The 14,388-nt window shown below is 28.9% G+C and overlaps 1 protein-coding gene across 6 annotated transcripts in view; it reads right to left on the bottom strand.

Moving 5' to 3' along the window:
* Positions 1 to 9,321: 9,321 nt before the first annotated feature.
* Positions 9,322 to 14,388, bottom strand: part of LOC111677722 (GATA zinc finger domain-containing protein 14) — a 92,444-nt gene continuing 87,377 nt past the window's right edge. For 3 of the 6 annotated variants that reach the window (XM_046947438.1, XM_046947440.1, XM_046947441.1), the window contains 5 exons: positions 13,614 to 14,184; positions 12,052 to 12,313; positions 11,739 to 11,987; positions 11,470 to 11,678; positions 9,732 to 10,415 (listed from right to left, as the gene is read on the bottom strand). In XM_046947438.1, the coding sequence (XP_046803394.1) occupies positions 10,019 to 10,415; positions 11,470 to 11,678; positions 11,739 to 11,987; positions 12,052 to 12,313; positions 13,614 to 14,184 (1,688 nt within the window). In that variant the 3' untranslated portion in view covers positions 9,732 to 10,018. Of the gene's footprint in view, positions 10,416 to 11,469; positions 11,679 to 11,738; positions 11,988 to 12,051; positions 12,314 to 13,613; positions 14,185 to 14,388 lie in introns of all 6 variants that reach the window. The other 3 variants (XM_023438910.2, XM_023438909.2, XM_046947439.1) reach the window with 3 other exon arrangements.

Below are 14,388 nucleotides of genomic sequence, written 5' to 3'. Positions count from 1 at the left end.
AGATAATTCAATTAATCAAATAGTTACTATTCGAATAATAAGACGGTGTGACAGTAAAAAACACTCAACATGTGATCAAGAGCAGTTTGCAGATATGGTTGAGTAGATAACTATCATATTTAGAATTTCTTATATAACCCGAAAATCGAATGCTATCTCCAAAAAAGAAACGGATTTTTAGTTATTGCCCGACCCATTTTTATAACAGTTGTAGGGTATTATATGGTCGGCCTCGCCCGACTATAATTTCTTACTTGTTTTTCATATAAAAATCGACAAAATATCCCTTTTTCAATCCTAAACATACAAATATTAAAAAATTCGGTTGATTTTCTAATAACATACTTATATTAAGATATAATATAATGGGGTACTTCGCTACCCCATTGAAATACAAATAAAAAAGTGGGAATGTTTGTAACACACGTTTGTGCTGATGTTTTTAACACACAAAAATATTGGTCCAATATCCACCTTAAAGTATACCGATCGATTCAGAATAAATTTTGAGTTGATTAAGACATGTCCGTCTGTTGGGCCGGCTGGCTGGCTGTCCATGTAAACCTTGTGCGCAAGGTACAGGCCGTAATTTTCAAGATAATTTGATGAAATTTGGACCAAGCATGTTTTTTGGAAATGGTTGAAATCGGTCCATTATTTCACCTTATTTGACCCTAGCCCCCATACAAACCCCCCTTCAAAAAATGTCTTAAACGTCTAAAATAGACTTGCAATATCCATTTATATCGCATTGAAACTCAAAAAAAAAACAAACTATTATTTGAAATTATACTCTTTTCCCAAATTTAATGAGGGTCGGCCCATGTTTGACCTATATTCTTCATAAAGCCTCATTTAGAAAGTTTTGATTTTTATCCATAAATTGCATAAATACTTTGGAATTAAGGTGAAATTCAATATAAAAGTTTCTTTATAAAATATACAAATTTTAAAAATATACTCATGGTGTAGGGTATTATATGGTCGGCCATGCCCGACCATACTTTCTTACTTGTTTTCATTAAAGGTATTTTCGGACTACAATTTTAATACTTAAAAAAACATGTAGTATAATAGAATTTCGTAGTCTAAATACAATTTGATTGATTATGACAAAAAATACTTCTGATTCTTATGAAATACCGACCGTATTTTTATGTTTTTGAAAAATTTCAAAAAATTGCGATTTTTCGTATGCATCAAAGTTGTATTAAAAAAAACGTTAGAAACAATTTTCTTCTGAAAAAAATAAAATAAATTAAAAACAAGTAAGAAATTATAGTCAGGCGAGGCCGACCATATAATACCCTACACCTTTGACAAAATATAATGAGATTTAGTTGCCATAATAAAGCATTTAAGTTGTATTGTACCTTGCCTTAGATATACATACTTAAGCCGTTTATTGTTGAATAAAATTGTGGACATTTATGTGAAATTTTGATGGGGGCTTTTCATAGGGGCTAGGGTCATATAAGAACCTATTATTATGGAATTCGTGGGGGTCATTAAATCTTGTATACAACTTGGTTATTGCAGCTTTTTGTCGAGATATGAGTATATTAAACATAATTTTGAACTTAAAAGCCCTATTCGGCGGGTTCAGTTGTATGGGGGCTAGGTGAAATAATGGACCGATGTTAACCATTTTCAACAGGCTTCGTCTACGATACCATAAAATATCGTGTGACAAATTTCATTGAATTATCTCCAAAATTGCGATCTGTAGTTTGATTACAAGGTTTACAAGCCCTATTCGGGGGTTCAGTTGTATGGGGGCTAGGTGAAATAATAGACCGATCTTAACAATTTTCAATAGGCTTCGTCCCTGGGACAATATAAGATTATGTACCAAATTTCATTGAATTATCTTATAAATTGCGACCTGTAGTTTGATTACAAGGTTTACATGGACGGACAGACGGACGGACATCGATAAATCGACTCAGAAAATGATTCTAAGCTTATTGGTATACTTTAAGGTGGGTATAGGACTAATATTATTGTGCATTACAAACATCAGCACAAACCCAATATACCCTCCTCACTAAAGTGGTGTAGGGTATAATAAACCAAAAAATTAGGACATCATTGAATTTATAAAGGTAAGAATTTATAAAATATAGGTTAGAAGCAAGACCATACGCCACTTTTTAACTTTTCCGCATTGACCAAAAACGGCGATACCGGGGTAGATTTGTCATTAGTAAAATAAAACAAAAAATATAAAAATAAAACCATAATTTGCTGTTTTTTACTTTAATTAATCAAACAAAGTATAATAAATAAGATATTTATTGTTTATTCAACATAACGAAAAAGTTAAAACAAATTATAACTGATATTTTCTATATTTTATCCAAATTTTGTTCAACATAGCAAGCATTACTATGTATTTGGAGAATGTTTTAAATTTTTTCGGGCCTCAAATGATGTTATCGAAAAAACTATTATGTATTTTGGTTCACTATTATTGACATTCTATTACCAACCAATATATTTTTTCGATTATAAAAACTTAAAAAGTTAGCACAAAAAATACACTTAGTGAAATATTTTCGCAGACCTTTGAAAAACAATTAATCACGTCAGCCTCCCGTCATGTGTAAAGTCAATATTTTAAACTTTCAAGGATGATAGAAATAGATAAACGAAAACAAAATTTCATAATGTGATAAAATCGATTTTCAAGTTATTCCCATTGACAGATGTGCCCCAATGGCACATGATCCCCCTTCTACCCTATGTCTGAAATATTTATGTATTTTTCTTACAGATTTTTTAACATACCGACTAAATTCTATAATATTTTAATTTTTAAATGTATTAATACTCAGTATTGTAGTCTGAAAATACCTTAAGCACTGTGTATGTTTAGTTTCTAGTTTCTATATAGTTTCTAAAACTATCATTTGAAAAATACAATTGGAATTATGAAATATTGGAATATATTCTACGTTTGTGGAAAGTTCTCATAAAAAAGTTACACTTTCCCCATTTCGCCTAGAAATATAATTTTTCAAAAATTAAGTTTACAAAATAGGTATTATATGTTAAAATCTAAATAATCGCAGATAGAAAGAACACATGACTATAATGTGATTTCATTTGTTACGAAAAAATTGTGCTCCAAAAAAATTTACCCAAATTTGATCCTATAGTTTGCCTTAGTACCCGAATTCCAAATTAATATACCAATAGCCTTTTTGGGTGAATAAATAAATTATTTTTAAAATTTTATAAAAAATGGATCAATAATTTTAAATAAAAATCAAACTTCTCGTTTTTCCCAAAGAAATAGTAAATATTTTGTTTGTCTTTCTATTGTCGTAAAACAAAATTTTTAAGTCCGACAACTATTACTAATCATTTTTTCGGGAATAACACCCAAACACTCGTAAAGAGAGTGTAATGTATTCGCTTTTTGTAATTTTGTTACACCGTGTAATTTATCATTGAAAATTCAAAATTCCTTATTAACTGCTTGTAGGGTGTAAAATATAAGAATCAAGTAAAATTCTCCGTTACTTTTAAAACAACAAATGCAAATGTATCAAAAACAAAATAAACGCAAAGAAAATAAAAAACATATTATTATTGCACCGTTTCTTTTCATTCTACAAAAACTTCTGCACAACTTTTATTACAACGATTTTTATACATACATTAAAACAACAAATGTAGGAAGAAGGAGGAATAAGTAAATTTAAAATTACTCTCATTAATATTTGCAATTACGTGTTTATCAATTCTACAGTACAGTACAGTTTCCATCTCTGGTAGTTATAAAAATACGAAAGAAACGAAACATAATAGAAATGAAAAGAAAATATTGAAATGTACATACATACATACATACATACATACATACATACATACATACATACATACTTATACGTATTGCATGATCATTATTGGCGAAAATATTCTGTTTATATATGCACTCCTGCATGTTTATAAAATTTTTAACTAATACCTACGCAGTACAAATAAATAGGATATCTGAATGAAATGTGATTTAACATACATATGGTCCACCATCACCAATAACTTTGTCATTTTGGTTGCAACAACACATTGAAATTTATATTTATGGATATAAGCCCGGGTTTCCTTTCGTGAACTCGACACTTTTCAAAAAAAATATCCTCAGGTGGATATGATTTTTTTTTCATGTTCAATTTTAAACTTTATACGGCTTCAAAAAATCTTTTTTTGTTCCATGGATAGTTCCCAAACATTCTATCGATGGCCGAGACATCTAAAGATTTAAATTTCCATACTGGGACAGAAATTATGTACAGTAGTTTTCCGATTTAACGACCATTCAATTCTACGAACATCGCATTTAACGAACAAGCTAATTTTTCCTATTGACTACCTTAAATAACGAACAAAACTTGTTTTTTTTACTCTGTTTAAAGAACTAATAAAGATATTATTATTTAAATGAAGATAAAATGACATTTATCAAAAATAACAAATAACCTAAGTTGTAGCGGTGCTTTTGTACCCAAAACTGTAACACATTCTGGGTTCTTATTAAATTTTAGTTCGATGTAGCTATGTCCGTCCATCCTTCAGATAATGACTTTAACGCTCATTACTCGCTTAACAATACGAGTACGCCGATGAAATTCGATTCAAACATGTTCTATACTAACCGAAATCTCTAACAAATTTTATGGGAATTGGTCCATAATTGACCTTACCCCCTTAAGAAAATTACTTCAACGCTCATTACTCGCTTAAAAATACGAGTATAGCGATGAACTTCCAGAAATAACTTTAACGCTCCATGACTGAATTAAAAATACAGCGAGGAAATTCGACACAAATATGGTTTGAAGGTGGGTATATAAGATTCGGAATTTTGTGTTTCGTGCTATTTTTATAAAAAAAATAATTTATTTTTATAAAATACATTTAAAAATATTTTATGTACCTATTTTTAAATATTTTCCTACCAAAAACCCACGTTTTAGTTAGTACTTCATATAACGAACTTTTCAATTTTACGAACAGGCCTGACAACATATGGGTTCGTTAAATCGGAAAACTACTGTACTTTGTAAAATGATTCCTACGGCCTTTTCAATAACAGCGCTTTTGAGGCTTCAACAATGTTCTCATTGGCGTTATCATCCAATTTAATTTCTTCTCTTGGGTCATCGAAATTTCAGGAAAATAAATTAATAAAACTAAATAATTGTTGATTTGTAAATATAATGCAGTAAATTGTGTGTATAGGACATTTTAAAACACAAATCACTTGTAATAAATACAAAAAAACTTCTAAATTACTGAGCTAAAGGTTAATGATACCGAAAAAATAAAATAAAAACTTCATATATACGTAAATAAAACCAAAATTCCCATAAAAATGCGTTATTCGTCCTATCGAACAGAAAAATTGTGTCTTTATTCGTACTATAGAGTAGACAATGCAATAATTTTGTCATTCGTATTATTGGACATTCGTAATAAAGAGGGTACGTACTATTGGACGTCCACTGTATTGTCGAAACAAATATTAAAGACGATCTGAACTGATGTCGTCAAAGATATACTATGTTTGTGCAAATAAAAATATATTTTATGGAAATCAAAATGTAGATTTTTTAGGGGTCACGTCATTTTCGTAAAACATTTGATAGGAGTGAACGTAGCTTAAGAAACATAATATTAAACATTAATAGTCCGAAGTAAATCCAAAAAAAAAAAAAAAGATTTTGGTACTTTTGAGTACCATGACTAGCAGCACCCACCATTAACAAAATTATTGTTTTTGTCATTGTATATTGTTTTTTCATTCCGTTTGTAACACATTGAAATATACATCTCAGAACCATAAAAGTATATATATTCTGGATCCTTATTAAATTCTAAGACCATGTCCGTTCGTCTGTCTGCTGAAAGCACTATAAAGTCCAGTTTTGTTTGATGTAGTTTATTTGGTATTGAAAATGGGCAATATCGGTCAACGATTATGCCTCCATATAAGGCCCCTTTAGAAAAATACTTTATCGCTCATAGCTGGCTTAAAAAAGTATATCTAACGGTGAAATTCGGCACAAATATGTTTAATAAGAACCTAAATCTTTTTTTAAAAATCTATTTCCATATAAAGTCCCCTTCAAAAAATGTCTTTAATGATCATATCTGTCTAAAAGAAACAACAGCGATGAAACTCGGCGGCCTTATATACATACATTTTCTAGATCCTTTCAGATACTAAGAAGTCCAAGTTTGGGTTCGCTAGTAGGTTTTAAGGGCTACTAAAATTTTATATTAATTTTCCTTGTAACATCGAATAAGAAATCTAGATGTTTTAGCAATTTTTGTCAACATGTGTTCTTAATACGAAAACTTATTCTATCAACAGTAATCGACACAAACAAGATTTACAAGATAATTTACAGAAAATCATTGAAATTCACGACACATGTTTTGATAGTAAAAGTGTCATATACAAATAAGAGTGTCATATAGGAACCACCCTTTTTTTGTTTTGTACTAGACTTTTGTTAAACACATTACATGTATTTGCCTTGTGTAGAGTACATATTACAAAAACTTTCTATTCTCTTTTTCATCTACTTTCTAGTTTTTCAATGAAAATCAATATAAGATCAGAAGTTGATGCAAAAAAGTGGAGAAAAGCAAATGCAAAAAAAAATAGACTTGCTTAAAATCATGAGCACCTAGTAGTACACTTGTATTTGTATTTGTGAGTTTGTGTTAGTTATGAAGGTAAGGAGAAAATATGTATGTACGTATGTTAAGAGGAAAATAATTAATTAAGTTTGTTAAATATTATTAGCGCCTGGTAATTAAATAGATTTTATACAAAAAACTTATAGTTGTTAAAAAATAAAATGGGATGATAGAAAGGACAATATAGAACAAAACAATGAGAAGAAAATATGTGTAAAATAGAGGAAAGGAAAATCATGTGTAATCTTAAATTTATACTTGCACAAAATCATGAGATCCTAGTAGTTAAACAATATTTGTTGCTTGTTTGTTGTGATCAGAATGTAATAATAACTTAAAGAAAAGAAAGGAAGAAAACACATTAAACAAATTCATTAAAATAACGGAAAAAAGAACAAACAATACAAATAAATAAGCAAAATAGAAACAAGTAGAAACCAAGTAACATTATTAACTTGTTGATAATAATGAACACCTAGTAATTAAACAAAATTTTGTATGTGTTTTGTATGAAGAAGGAAGAGAAAGAAAAAAGATCGTCAGAATAAAGTTATAAATTTATACTTAGTAAAAATCATGAGCTTCTAATAGTTTAGCAAAAATTGCATTGTTTGTGAGTTAGTGTTTAAAATGTTAAAAATTAAAATAACTGCCTACTTACTAAAAATTATGATTACCTAGTTGTTTTATGGGATTAACAAAAACAAAAATATAAATAAACATAAACGTAAATAAAGTAACGGATGAAAGGAATATAAAATTAAATGGGCATAATAGAAACAATTAAAAACAAAGTAATATGAATAACTTGCTGATAATTATGATCACCTAGTAATAAAACAAAATTTTGTATAAATAGGTAGCAGATCAGAATAAAGTTTGTTAGTTGTACTTGCCGAAAATTATGAGCACCTAATAGTTAAACAAAATTTACATTAAATTTTATTGGCTGTTTTTGTGTTTAAAGTTTAAAATTTATAATAACTGCCTACTAAAAATTATGTTTTCCTGGTTTGTTTAAAGATAGATAGATGATAAAAAAACGAAAGAACAATTAGGAACAAACAAGTAAATAAATAAATACAAATTCAATAAAGTAAAGGACAATACAAATTAATATGCAAAATAGGAAAAAGTAAAAAACAAAGAAATAACTTGTTGAAAATCATGAGCACCTAGTAATTAAACAAGCTTTTCAATATGTTTTTAGTTTTTTGGTGGGTGGTGGTGAATGAGGAGGCATTTTTATGATTTAATAATTAAAATAATAAATAATACTGAAAATTATGTTCTCCTGGTTATTTTACAGAATTAACAATAAATTTTAATTAAAGCAGCAAACATCACCAAAAAAGGCAATTACAACAATAAACAAAGAAAAAATAAAAAATATTAAGCAAAAGGACAATAAATAAATATAATAATAAGAAAGAAGTAAAAAACAGAAAACATGAACTTGCTGAAAATTATGAGTGCCTAGTATCTTAACAAGATTTTTGTATATATTTTAAATATTTTTGGGTGCATGTTTGTGATCAAAATTTTTAATTAAAAAAATATTATACTGAAAATTATGTTCTCCTGGTTATTTTACAGATTTAACAATAAATTGCAATCCAAAAACAGCAAGCGAATAATGGAATGGATGGATGGACAAAATGACGAAAAAAGTTCAACGACAACAAAAAAACAAAAAGGCAACGAAAATAAGTATAAACAAAAGGAAATTAAAAAAAGCTTTAAACAAAATTCAATAAAGTAACGGGAGAATGAAAATAAATGTGGTAAATAGAAACAAGTAAAACATTAATAACTTTCTAAAAATTATGAGCTCTTAGTAAATTAAAAAATTTTGTTATGTATTTTTTAAGTTTTTCTGTCTTTGTTTTGAGATAAAAACTATAAAAATGAAAACTACCTACTAAAAATATTGTTAGCCTAATATTAATAAAGCTGGTTTTAAGTTAAATAAAAAACACTCAAAACAAAAAGGAATTAAAATAGAAAATTTTAAATATTATTTACTTTCTAATAAAGCTGCTGACTTGGTAATTTTCAATATTTTTTATGAACGTTACTTTATGAAAAAATAAAAAAACAAACGAAATAGAATTTATCTCTGTGCTAAAAATTATGTTCTCCTGGTAATTTTACTGATTTTTGCAAAATAACAGTGAAATTAAATAAAATTTTTGATAAAATTACTTTTTATTTTCCTCCATTCACCTAGTAATAATTGTCAAGTAATAGGCGTGGTGACTGTAAGAAGCACGAAAGAAAATAATTAAATAAAAACACCGCCTATTACAGATTCTGTTGGCCTGGTATTTTAAGTGATTTTTTAAATTTCAAACAAAGCCAAGAAAAAACACAGAGTTGCCAAATATATAGCAATATGGCAAAAAACGGGGAAAATGAATTTATAGTGAAAAACATATTTTTTTTAATTCTTTCTATATAAAAATAAAAACTGACTTAATTAAAATGATTTTTTTTAACAAAAATTACATTTTTGAGTATTTTTTTAAATAAACTTTTTATTAATATTTATATAAATTAATTGTATAACAAATAACAAATTAAAGAAAATATAATATAAATTCATGTGTTTTAATATTATTATAAAAATTTCTTTTCTTTTTCTTATAAATTGATAATTGCAAAGAATAAACATTTAATTTAATATTACAAATACAAGGATTATGCATAATTTTTTTAATAATTATAAGTTATAGTTCTTTAACAGCACCACCCTGTTTTCTTTTATAATCATCTGACATACAAATCATTAATTAATTAGTATTCAACGCTTTACACAACTAGTAGAGATTTGTTAAATTACAAAATATTTGTAGAATATTTTTGTTTTCAAAACTTAGTCATGTAATATTGCACCGAAAATCCCATAATAATAAGGGTCTTTTTTTAAATAAAGAAAAGTTAAAACTACATAAACAAAAAATATATATATATATATATATATATATATATATATATGTAATAATTACGTTTATCTAAATAAGTTTTTTTTACAATTAACTTAAAAAAAACATAAATAAAATCTTTTAAATTATATTTAAGATAAATTACAAAATTATGTTTCTTTTTTTTCGTTTCTTTTTAAATTAATATAAAGACAAAAAATTATATGCAAAGAAAGCAGTAAAATGCATTTAAGTTAATAAAAATTTATGAAAATATGAAATCATTTCAATTTCATTTTCATTCATCAATTTTGAATTGTATCTTTTTTCTCTCTTAATGTTTAAGACACAAATGGAATTTATTTTATTTATTTGCCTTAAATTAAACTCAGTCTGCTATTAGTTTTTCTTAATTGAGCACGCCATGGTATTATATTTTCAGGTTCATCTTCCTCCTGTTGCTGCTGCTGTTGTTGGTGCTGTTGCTGCTGCTGGTATTGTTGTTGCTGATATTGTTGCTGCTGCTGCTGTTGTTGCTGGAAATCCATATTAATGTGCTGGTAATTGTCACCATTCACCGATTTACTATCATGTCCATTATAAGCACCATTTTGTGCATAACCATTGGCATTCTCTTTATTAGTGTGACTGGATATAATTTCAGTTGCAGAGGAAACCATAGAAATGTTATCGATAGACATGGCACGATTCTTTAGGCGCCATGTATCTGCCACACGATTATTCTCCTCCACTTTGGGAGTGTAAATAGTGGCTCTGTAATAATGAAATTGGAAAATTGTTATATTTTGTTTTTAATAGAAATATATTTGTCTAAGAGTAATACATTAACCATTCTCAATTGTAAATTATACGAAAAGTATTAAAACTAAACTATAGACTAGAATATAGTCCAGACTAATGGCTATACTATATTTCAAACTAAAGACTATATATAGACTAGAACTGTGCAAACTATATAGTGGCCTTTATATAGTAGTACAGACATTATACTACATTATAGAGTAGACTAGATTCCAGACTATTGATTAGGCTAAGAGACTTTAGGCTTGGTTATAGACCAGACTATAGACTTGACTTTAGTCCAGACTTATCAAAATAAAAATCACACATTAGACTAGATAATAGACTAGACTATAACCTAGGTTATGGACTAGACTATAGACTAGACTATAGATTAGACTATAATCTAGACTAGACTATAGACTAGACTATAGACTAGACTGTAGACTAGACTATATACTAGACTATAGACTAGACTATAGACTAGACTATAGACTAGACTATAGACTAGACTATAGACTAGACTATAGACTAGACTATAGACTAGACTATAGACTAGACTAAAGACTAGACTATAGACTAGACTATAGACTAGACTATTGACTAGACTATAGACTAGACTATAGGCTAGACTATAGACTAGACTATAGGCTAGACTATAGACCAGACAATAGACTAGAATATAGCCTAGACTATAAATTACACTACCGACTAGTTTATAGTCCAGATTATGGACAAGACTAGACTATACTATGGACTATACTATAGACTAGACTATAGACTAGACAATAGACTAAACTATAGACTAGACTATAGACCATACTATAGACTAGAATATAGACTAAACTATAGTCTAGACTATAAATTACACTACCGACCAGCTTATAGTTCAGACTATAGTCCAGACTAAACAATATAATATACCATAGACTAGACTGTGAGCTAGACTATAAACTCGACTTTATTCTTGAAACAAGACTATTTTCATTTCATTAAAAATTTCTTAAAACCTAAATTAATAACTCACTTCAATTTATTTTCAGTCTCCTCACGACGTGCCAGCAAATCACGTTTCCACTGTGGTATCTGTGATAGTCTTCGACTCTCTGCCTCTTTAGCCATACGCTCTTCGAAATCCTTTTTAGCCTTTTCGGCTGCTTTCTTTGCCATCATTTGTCGTTTCCAATCTGGTATTATATTACCAGCTTGATCTTTTTCCGGTATCTGTAAGTAAATCTTTGCAAATTTATGAAGAGTCCGCAAAAAGACAATAGACACAAAGCGTAGAATACTCACTTGATCAACGTAATTGTTGGCGGTGAATTGTTTAGTGATCTCCGAATAATGTTCGGAATCCATACGATTGGCCATTTGCTTTTCCACTTTCATTTTCTTAATGCCCGGTATATCTTTGGAGATTTTTAATTCGGCAATTAAATCGGTTTTCAAGTAGGTATCTGTGGTGGAGGAGAGACACTGCATGCTGAGACTTCTAGCGGGCATTTGATATGGTTTGGGTACTTTTTGAGTATCGGTGCGGCGTAGCTGTAATGGAACAATGAATAATAGTACGCCTAAAATTTTTTTACTTTTTCTTTGGGGAACTCACCTGTACACTATTTAAATCCTGTATTGAAATGGCTGACAGGGGTTGATGTTGTTTACGTGTGGCTGTATCTTGATGATTGTTTTGTGAATGATGATTATTTTGTGATTTATTTGTATTATTCCTTTCGTTATTATTGATGGTATTGTGATGTGTCAATGGTGTCATGGGCAATGGCGGTGGTGGTGGTGGCTTTGGTGGTTCAAAGCTTATGGGATGCTGATTCGATACCTGTATTTGCATATAGTCTTCGGTATCTGTAGACCTGAAAATTTGAAGATGGAGACACAATTTATTAGAAAAGTTAAATCTAACATTAAAATATTTTAAAAATTTAACATGTAATATGTTGAGAAATTTGAAATAATTTAATATTAATTTCTTCATCAAATCAGGTTTTTAAGATATCGTGCCGATATGAATATAAAGGTGACTTCGCAATGTTATAACGTCGTCAATATGGTCAAAAAGAAAATTTTTGTTTTTAACAGCTCAGCACAATTCTTTAAAAAAGTACACTTTGATCTCTGGGTTTTTACTAAAATCGTGTTGACTTTGACATGTAACATCCCGAAAAACTGTGTTAATCTATCTATCTATCTATTTATCTATCTATCTATCTATCTATCTATCTATCTATCTATCTATCTATCTATCTATCTATCTATCTATCTATCTATCTATCTATCTATCTATCTATCTATCTATCTATCTATCTATCTATCTATCTATCTATCTATCTATCTATCTATCTATCTATCTATCTATCTATCTATCTATCTATCTATCTATCTATCTATCTATCTATCTATATCTATATATCTCTACAAATTTTTTGCTCAATTGATAAGTTTATTCCAGAAAAATTTTATTTTTTTGTTTTTCTAGATCGTTCCAACTTGTTTCTTTATCCTGTTTCCAAATTAGAAGAAATTTGAAGCAAATTGAAATAAGCTAATATATAAGCTTAAAAAATACACAGAAAAACACTTGTTTTTGACATTAGTTTACACTGAGTTGGAATCTATTATGTTGTAATTTCAATTCACTTAACGACCAAGATAAAATAACACTTAATTTGAACTTAAATAAACTTCCTTGAAACGTGCAACAAACAATTCAAAACAATACACCTACCTATGCCAGGTGCGACGTGATTGTAGTAGCATCGCGACGAATGATGAACTAAAACTAAACTTGTGATCTTGCAACAAGACATTAAACAGCATTAACAACAATTTTCGCGAATTCCAACACAAACACGACTATTTTTTAATGTTATTAATTAATAACATTTTTTGTTAATTTAATTTTTTTTCTTATTTTTTTGGCAATAAAACTAAAAAGCACGCAAGTCTAATTGCAAGATTAACAGTAATTAGAGATGCTTTTAATAGATTTTTTCTGTTGTTGATTGTATTTTGCGCCCCCGAAAAATCACGCATTTGGTTAAAAAAAAAACAAAATTTTGAAAGATTGATTTGGATTAACACCAATGAGTAATCCATCATTAAACAAACAGCGAACCAATAATAAAAACTAAAATAATAAAGAATTTCACTTACCTGGCCGAGGATGGACATGAACGTTTATCACTAATGGATTTCAAATATTCGGATGGTTTGATGAGATGTGTAACACCATCTTGTGAATTATTTGGGAAACTGGGTGGCACAAATGGCAGTACTAGCTGTTTGTTTACTAAATTTGGTCCACCGGGACGTGAGGAAGCATTCCCTGCAACGTTGTTGTGACCGTATTGAGCCTGTGTCAATTCGTAATGATCTTCGGCTGATGAACCATAGATGTGTGGGTGTTGCTGCTGCTGGAGTTGTTGGTAGTGATGATGTTGAGATGTGGAAGATGAGTAATTTGAATGACCGTTGCCGCTATTACTGTTGCCACTAACAATGCCTCCGCCGTTGTGTTGTAAATGCTGATAATGAGCTGGATTTTTGCCATAGTTGCTGTTGTTATTGTTGTTGTTAAAGCCGTTGCAAATGCTGCCATTGTTACTGTTCTGTAAATGTTGATAGTTGCTGTTGTTGATATTAATTTCACCATTTGCTGTTGTTTGTGTGTTAGTGGCTTGTTGCACGCTTGAGCCTCCATTGAGTAGTTTAGCTTTCTTGTTCGCTGAAATTGAACAAATTTATTTATTAGATGCATTTACCAAGATCATTTTTTTCTGAAAACAACTATCCATACAAACACTTGTTTTTCAGCATTTAATATGAGTAAATCTTTTAAAATTAGTATTTATGTTTTAAAAAAATTATTTTAGTTTGTTTTTATTTTTTCTCTGGTTATGGGTTTTTAAACATTAGACAACACCATGCA

Source organism: Lucilia cuprina, chromosome 3, assembly GCF_022045245.1.
Source record: "Lucilia cuprina isolate Lc7/37 chromosome 3, ASM2204524v1, whole genome shotgun sequence".
NCBI lineage: Eukaryota > Metazoa > Arthropoda > Insecta > Diptera > Calliphoridae > Lucilia > Lucilia cuprina.
This window is presented reverse-complemented; position numbering and strand designations above follow the sequence as displayed.